Consider the following 8698-nt stretch of genomic DNA (forward strand, 5'->3'; position numbering starts at 1 on the left):
GTTTTATGTCTAATTATGTAAGAATAGCCAAATTTACTGTAACATGTCTGCAGATTCTGAAAACAAACGGCATACTGGTGTATGGTTATGAATTCTTTTCTGAAAGGTCTTTTTGTTGTTACTAATAAATGCAAAATTATGTAGCAATTTTTTCAAAACAGTTTATGAAAAGGAACTCTCATATCCTATTTTATATATTCTGATGGTAAATATAAGAGAGCAATATTTATTTATATAGTGCTTTTATTCCAAACATGATGCTAGCATTCCTCCATTTGAGTACAATATGAGGCTGTGTGGCCTACCCCAATTACAGTGTTTATGTAACCTTTCTGTCCTATTAGGAATTTTTATGGAAAACCATCCTTTTTGGTTAGTTGATAATGTTTACTTGAATTTGACCTGCAAAATGCCTTAGTCCTTGTGCTATTTCTCTGTACAATGTTAAACAATAACATAGTCTATACAGTTGTCCAGTAATGTTTTTTTATGAATGTTTCATAAAGCCAGTCCAAAATGTGGAACATCACATTTCCTTTGCACTTCGCTCGTATTATTATTTCTTTAGGAAAGTTTGAATAGGGTGCAGGCAGGGTTTGTGAAATGACTCTTATTTGCTAACACTTTTGTGCAAAAAACTGTGGCTGAATCTTCATTTTCCTTGGGCAGAGTAGTTTCATGAAAGCTTTTCTGAAACTAATGTGACACAAAGGGTACAAAATAGGATTAATTGATGAATTTAACCAAAGCAACCAGAAAGAAATCTCATAAAGGTAGTGCTGTACACATTGGGCATGACAGACGGCTCTTATAATCATTAGTAAGGTATAGGGGGCCCAGCAAAGTCCAAATACACATACAATCACCGCCAGAGATTTGGCTACTTTCTTGTCTCTCAAAAGCCTGTGACGGTTTGCAATGCTTGCATCAACTTCTGACCGACACTGGCTATCACAGAACTGATTGGCATTTGGATAGCAGCAGTTGGTATGTTGCTGTGGGATGTCATCCATATTTAAAGGTGGCAAATCTAAAGACTGACAGTCTAGTTCATTTACACTGTTCTCCCCAACAGATACTCGAGCAGTTGCAAAATGGTTAGGTCGGTTTTTCTTCCCCAAAGGGTCCCTCTTGGCAGGCTTAACAAAGAAAATGTGCCTGTTTTTGCTTTTGCCTTGATAAGCCATTTCACAGTCTCCTATCTCTGATGACATGCAGTTGTTCCGTATCAGAGTGCGTTTTCTGATATTGATGTAAATGCTAAGATTGAAGTATGTAACACTGATGAATGGAGTAAAGAACTCAACTGCAGAAGCAGTCATAAGGAAATACCCATTGAAATAGAACTCTGCATAGCATTCCCCATCTGGCAGTATGCTGCTCCCTGCAATGTACTCCCAACTGATGATTGCAGGTCCGTAAAGCAGGAAGGCTGCAAGCCACACACAGATCATCTTTAGAACGGCATTTCTAGTCACTCCTTTCTGACATCTGTTGCTGACCTAAAGGGACATATAACATACATTTCAAGATTGTTGGTAACAAAATAGTTTGATACAGCCCACTTAAAGATCTGTCTATCAATTGGAAGGTGCGACTGTCACTCTAAATCCAGTAAATGTAATGGAGTAAAGATACTGTGCTTTTTTTAGCAGATACTTTTAAAGATTTATAATTAAGATTTTTATACCAAAGATGCTGAAAATGCTAAAGTTAATGTTAACTATAAATATTAATACCACATTTCCTGTTTAAGTGTCTTTCTTCTGCATTTTATAGTGAGGTAGGGGATAGCAATAGTACCTGCTCTACTACCTTACAATATACATTAATGTCAATATGATCCTAGCCATTTTTCCTGAATGCATGTTTCTATTATAGGGTTGTGGGGAAATGGTGCCTGTCCCTTCTGTCATACATAATGCATACACATACCAAGTCCACAGTACACCTGCTTATGTGGGGCCAAGTAACCCAGCATGCACTGCCTTCTGATGTCGAAGGACTCCAGAATACCAGGAAAGAATAAAATCAAATGTAGGCAATGTGCAAATTTTCCATCCAGAGTGACAAGGTCACAACCAAAAGCATATCGAAACATCAACACTAATCACGGTGCAGCCCGCTAGAAACTATATTTCATAAATCAAACAATATTTTCCGGCTTAATTTTAAGTTTCACAATGTATAAAATGATTGTGTGGAGTTTTCCTTAGTGTTCAGTAGCGGTACACATATTCATAAAGATGAAAAATTCTCGAGATGAAAAGATAATGAAACATGAATACTTACTGCCCGAGTGACAGAAATGAACCTGTCAAAGCTGATAAGGACGATGTTGAAGACCGATGCAGTGCACAGCAGATAGTCAACTACGAGCCACAGTTTACAAAGCCCTCTTCCAAGTATCCATTTCCCAGTCAGTACATAGGGGATATAAACTGGTATGCAGAAGCCACCTACAGACAAAATAATTTACACTGAGGACAGATTTATTTAAAATAAACTTCAGGTACTTTCTGTAATGACTATTCATGGGTGACCTAAAGCATTCAATCTTATGAGTACAAAATGCAAAACAGGTAAAATGCATCAGTTTGCAACATCTCTTTAAAGGAGGCTTCACCCCAAATGGCCTCTGATGGTTTTGCAGTTCAGCATGGAAATTAGTTTAATTCACGTGCACATAAAGCAGAGTTTTACATTTTTACTTTGTACTGGTGAGAAGCCTCGTGTTAATAAGCATATTTACAGGTTGTAAGTGTCGTACTGTATAAGGGAGCAGGAAAGCATAACCACTTTTTCTTTTAATCTTCTCCTTTCAACAACAACATTTATTTATATAGCACATTTTCATAAAAACGATGTAGCTCAAAGTGCTTTACATGATGAAGAAAGAGAAAAAAGACAAATAAGAAAATAGAATTAGGGAACACTAATTAACATAGAATAAAAGTAAGGTCCGATGGCCAAGCAGGACAGAAAAAACAAAAACTCCAGACGGCTGGAGGCAAAAAAAAAAAAAAAAACCTGCTGGGCTTCCGAGGCCACAAGACCACCCAGCCCCCTCTAGGCATTCTACCTGACATAAATGACCTCGCAATCAGATCTCATTGTAGTCGGGGTTCACATGGAAGAACTTGATGATGACGGTCATGTGGACTTCTGGCCTTTAATCCATCAGTGTAGTGACATCACGGTGCTTTCATTTTTGTTAAGTGAGCCTACCGCTGATTAGGTAGTGGAGTGCAGTCTGGTATGTGTGTGTGGACACTTTGAACTGGTCTGGTACACTTAAGTTATATCCCTTGCAGGCTGCAATGTATGTAGTGCTAATTTCATCACTCCATTTATAATGTAATTTTGTGCTAAGCACTGCTCTGATCATTCTTACAAAATAGGAGAGTGTTTGGTCAAGTCTTTGATTTTAGGGAGAAGGACCCTTGGTTAAACATTGGGAGGACACAGAAGGATCCATAGTGATTACAGTCAAAGATCGGGAGTATTGGCCTAACTGCTGGAAGAGAGAGACTAGGAGACTCCAATGCCATGTTACAGAGGCCATTCTGACTGCTAATTGATGAGAGGGGACCACAGCTGCCCTCCCCTATAAATACTTTGGGAAGTGTTGTACAAGAACAAAGCCCATTTTGACATATTGTGGAGATGGGAAGCCCTTCAAGAAACATTTGAGGGTGCAAAATGAATATATGCACTTGAGCAAAGACAATTATTAGTGAGGTAGTAATGAAATGATCTGTACTAAGATGATTCGTTTCGATTCTGAACAAACTTTACATATCCTGCTTTAAAAAAAAAAAAATCAGATATCTAATGGTTGCATTTAAATCAAAATATGATATGGTCTTTTCTTACAAAGAAATGCAGGATTAGCTCTTTGTGGACCTTTGTATTTTGGGGATTTTGTAGAAGCTTTAGGCTGTTAGCTAAGCTTTTAAATTTTATGACCTTTTCAGTTTAGGAATTGTTTCAAAGTGACCTGAAAAATAATACCACAGCAATATGTTCCCTGAAACATGGGCCTTTAAAATTGATTACTTGAAAGTGAAATAAAGAATAACAGCCCATCCATTCTGTGTACCTGCTTATCCAGTTCCGTGTCATGGAGTGAGTAAAGAATATCATGGTGGTGCCTACAAGTAGCGTAGGGTGTACGTAAGAGAAGGTGTCAATCCAGCAGCCTACTAAGACGTCCGCTGTGACTCCGCCATGTTGAGCCACCTAAGCTGGTTCTATAGTAGACAAGTGCCACGTGATCGTCTGCTGTTGGCAGCAGTTCCTACAAGTTAGCGGATCTGTGATACTTCACCCACCTCTTGCTTTTCCACACTCCCAAGATGTAACCTCTCTGTATTCGGTATTTTTACCTTACAAGTTGCTGATCTTTTTTATGTGTAATTGCTGACTTGATATTTAAAAATAAAAATGACAGGTTCATATCCCTTTCAAGCAGCTGCAGTCTGTAACAGCCATAAGACCTTGAGCTGTTTATGCCAGTTCAGCATCTTGCTGGCATTAGATAGTGGAATAATAGAAAACTGGGCACATGAACTTTTACAGGTTGTTAACTCAACAGTATATTTACATTTTGAAAATGTGTAACTGTGAAAGACAATCAAATAGTCTTCAATGCGTTCAGCTGAGCAAATAATTAAATCAGCTAAGTCTCCCTACAGTCTGCCCGTGTTAATGCATCAGTGCCTGCAGCTCGTAAAACAGTTGAAGAACAATTTTCGAGCATTTTGATAAAGCCGATAAAGAATGTTTGAAGTTTCAATATAGCTTGAGTTAACCACCGTGTTTGTGATTACATACAGTAGGCCTGTTTAGTTGTATATATAGACTAGTGTAAAGTATACAAGTCAACATGTAGATTAAGTAAGTCTTGTATCACACTGTTACGTCTGAAGAATGCACTGTACACGAGGCTTTGTTTCTGTGAATTTATGCCCCAACTATCCTTCAATTTATATTTTGAACTAATCTTTCCCATTACAGTGCTGTGATCCTGCTGCAGTGGGCGCAGGCTCATATCTAAAGATAAACAAGACCAACAAATAGTGGACCAAAATCTCTCTTCCTTTGAAGATTCTGGAACAACAGTGTTCTGGTGTTTGGATGGCATGGTTTACCAGTAGGTAGCACTGCTACCTCTCAGGTGCAGAGTCTCGAATTCAAATCAAAACGGAGTCACTGGCTGTGCAGTTCTCCCCATATCTCTGCGCCTTTCTGCAGGTGCTTTGTACATCCCAACGTTATGCAGGTTAAATAAATGAACGGCTTCACAACTGGCCTTGCATGTATCAGTGCTGGCCTGTGAATCACTGTGCTTATGATGGACTGGCATCCTCTCCTGCCTTGTCTCTTTTACTGCTTAGCTTTTTGATACCAAGAATTGAATATAAGGATTATAGACTAGATGGAAGGATTTTTAAATCTGAATTTTTTTCCATATGAAAATTGTTTAGGATTGTAATAACTCCTTGTGATGTGCACGTTTTTATATTCAATGCACAAATATTTGAACTGGTTGATCTTAAGTGAATGAAATTCCTTTTTAATATGGGCAATTTTGTAATCATAAAAATATTGCTGAAACATTCAATAACCCATCCAGTCATTTTCTGAACCCAAGGGTGTCTTTTTTTTTTTTCATTGATACAGAGCTGTATCAGGTTCATATGAAATAAAGCTGGAAACCTTAATTTAACTTTAAACATTTGCGAAGACAACTGAATCAAAGTTATAATTTAGAACCACCGATTATAAAGCTCTAAATCCTTGGATGACAAATTAAACCCTGGCAGCTACTGAAAAAGCGTCCACACCTGAACACTGACCAAAGTCTAAAGAGGTCCCCGGCTGTGCACGTCTCGTAGTGGTGCTTAAAGTAATGTGGGGAAAGAAAACACTCGATTCAAAGTCGATGCGCAAGGCTGGCTGCTCTTCATTCAGTTAACTGCGTTTTAAGCATCACGTATTTCCACCGTGTTCTCTTTGGATTTATAGAGTTCAAGGTTGGATGTATCCTGCAACACAATTTCTTAGGCTCTTTGTTTAAAAGTACGTCAAAAAATAATAAAAGTTCTATGTGGGGGATATTTTTCTGACGGCACGGTCAAACGGAGCGCTCCTTGGCGGAGAAGGCTAACATCGGTGCGCGTACGAGCTGGAATTTCGCATTGTAATGCAGGAAATGGCAAAGCCCGGCTTTTCGGCGCCCAAAAAACAATATTTCTTTACGCTAAACATTTCAAAGGAGTGGTAGAAGATGGATGATTATGATACATAAAATACATATGATACACCACTTTGACTATCTATAGAGAGTCGTTCAGCTTCATCAGTGGAAGGTAGATTAAGGAATGGGCATAGAACTGAACATGCCGCACGAATTGGCTCCCAGTTATTTTTTGTTTAAAATACGTTTGTATTTGAAATGATTTACTCATATTAATGGTTCTTGTTTAATACAACTGATTACAATATCTGTCAATATACAGGTACTGTATATATTTATGTATCGGTATATATAACATCGTCTTGTTAAACAAAAGCGAGTATATGATGCCCTTTATTCTGCTTTAAACATCGGGCAAAGACTTTCAATGACCTAAAGTAATTGCGGCTGAGGGATCCGTCCACATTCTCCCCCATTAGTAGCCGCAACAAGAGAAGTCGGTGCTTGATGGGACACTTTTCCATTTGCAAGTGTCACACTTCACCCACACCCTCTCATACAAGGCCGCCAAGAACGGGGAGAACGTTCAAACTCCGTATTAATAGCGCTCAGGTCGTGTCTTGAGAGCCTTCGTGGCTGAAAACGATAAAAACTGGGGCGCCAAATGTATAGGATATTTATATGTGGTGCGCTGGTAGCCTGGTATGAATGTGTATGCCTGTCCGTGCCTGGTTCCTTGCTATGTGTCTGATACCCACCGCTTCTCAATTGTATTGTTAAAAATGAAAAATGTGAATTAAAAAAAAAGATTCGTGAGAATTTCTGTTGTGCTGGCGGGTCCTTTTGCCGTCTTATGCCTCATTTGATTTGCTTTGGTTAATTGACAGATATTATTGTTGAAGTTAACGTTTTTTGAAAGAACACTCTGCTAGGTGTAGAACACAACGATTTTGGTACACTACAAGAATACATAGAATTTTACAACATCCGTTATTTCGAAATCCAAATGAAAAAAGTGGACACCTTCAAACAATGTACATTTTAAAAATCAAAATCTTCATTTATTACGCTCACGATCTTATGTTGTCATTATTATTTACTTATTTGGCTGATGCCTTTATCCAGGTCGACTTACATTATTTAAGGTACAATTGGTTACATATCTGTTGTTTTCCAATTGGAGCACTGGCAGATGAAGTGCGTTGCTCCTGGTCACACCGTGTCACTAGTGGGATGTAAACTCATAACCTAAGGTTTCAATCACTACGCCACACTGCCTAGCTAAATATAATTGTAAATAATAATTTTAAAGTTATTTTTTTATTAAATTAATCAAAACAGTTTAACCCCTCTCCTTTCAGAAAACGATTTTAACGTTTTTATAGACATACAGGCGCCCAATCACCTTGCTTTAAAACAGCCAAAGTTGGGTGACAATATTTAATCTTGGCAACAGGAAAACGGGCTGTCTTGTCACTCTTGTTTGAACAGACAGACAACACGCATACACAAACAAGTAAATGACAGGCATCCGTCTTCGTTAACTTCGGGTACCAGCTAAGAAAAGGACTCACCTACTAAAAAGTCAGCTATGGCTAAGTTTAAGAAAAAGAAATTGCCTTGAGTCCTCAGATTTTTATCCACCACGAAAGCCAGGATGACCAACGCATTTCCGACCACAGTGGCTAAAACCACAAGAGACATGAGCACGGCCAACAAAACAGCGACGGATGGAGAGAACTGGCCGAAATGTAACACCCGCCTGTCCTCCAGGTCCAAAGAGGAGGCATTTCCAAGAGAAGACGAAGTGTTCAGCGGCCAAACTTCAGACTCTGTGTCGCTGGGATTCGGGGATGTCATGATGTTCCTCTTTGAAGAAAATTCTCTTTCCATTTAAAACTTCTCCGCCTTCCAATTGTAAGTATCATGTCTTTCTTCTGCTCCCTTTAAGTCTCTTTCGCCTGCTCTGCGACTTAAAACATCGCCTTTTCACTGACGGAACCACGAGTCAAGGTGAGAACTGGGGGCGGGGCTGAGTCGGAGACAAGAGCGCCGGGTTTTTATAAGCGCGGTGAAGCGCGCGCTTGGTGCTTGGAAGGGATGCGCTGCGCGTTCCCGCCTAAAGCAGTTCCCTCGCAACGCCGCTCACGAGCACTCGCGTGTGGGGCGTCGCTTTTTCATCGGTATGTCCGCCCCTCCTTCAAAGTTGCATTTATGGACAGGTTACAGCCTTAGGCTACTTTAGCCTAAAAAGCGTGTTGTTAATGATGTGCCTAGCACAGCACTAAATGTCGTGTTTATCGTTAAGTAGTGCACTTCAAAACATCTTTTCGTCGTCCTGGCTCCGCGTTGATAAAGTTCATCACAGAACTACGAGGCTTTGAAATGGATACAGCAGGTATGGTAGTTATTTTTTTTCACATTTTGATGACTTTATAAATATGTGAAATAACGTGATTCCTCAAGTAGTCACCCACTTCAGTATGTGCTCAATGG

The 8698-nt window shown here is 39.3% G+C and overlaps 1 protein-coding gene across 1 annotated transcript; it reads right to left on the reverse strand.

The window, feature by feature from the left end:
- Window positions 1–553: 553 nt before the first annotated feature.
- Window positions 554–8373, reverse strand: hrh3 (histamine receptor H3). Its single transcript, XM_028809659.2, has 3 exons — window positions 7777–8373; window positions 2293–2459; window positions 554–1502 (listed from the first exon to the last, which is right to left on the reverse strand). The coding sequence occupies exons 1-3, from the start codon at window positions 8093–8095 to the stop codon at window positions 618–620; spliced, it is 1371 nt and encodes a 456-aa protein (XP_028665492.2). The 5' UTR covers window positions 8096–8373; the 3' UTR covers window positions 554–617.
- Window positions 8374–8698: the final 325 nt, after the last annotated feature.

This window comes from Erpetoichthys calabaricus, chromosome 9 (assembly GCF_900747795.2).
Source record: "Erpetoichthys calabaricus chromosome 9, fErpCal1.3, whole genome shotgun sequence".
NCBI lineage: Eukaryota > Metazoa > Chordata > Cladistia > Polypteriformes > Polypteridae > Erpetoichthys > Erpetoichthys calabaricus.

What these genes read in the sequence shown, in the direction of transcription:
- hrh3 (XM_028809659.2), bottom strand. Translation starts at nt 8,095, where the DNA reads ATGGAAAGAGAATTTTCTTCAAAGAGGAACATCATGACATCCCCGAAT. An exon ending in CATAGCTGACTTTTTAGTAG is followed by an intron (nt 2,460 to 7,776) that starts GTGAGTCCTTTT and finishes TTTTGTCTGTAG; the next exon opens with GTGGCTTCTGCATACCAGTT. An exon ending in TCATTTCTGTCACTCGGGCA is followed by an intron (nt 1,503 to 2,292) that starts GTAAGTATTCAT and finishes ATGTCCCTTTAG; the next exon opens with GTCAGCAACAGATGTCAGAA.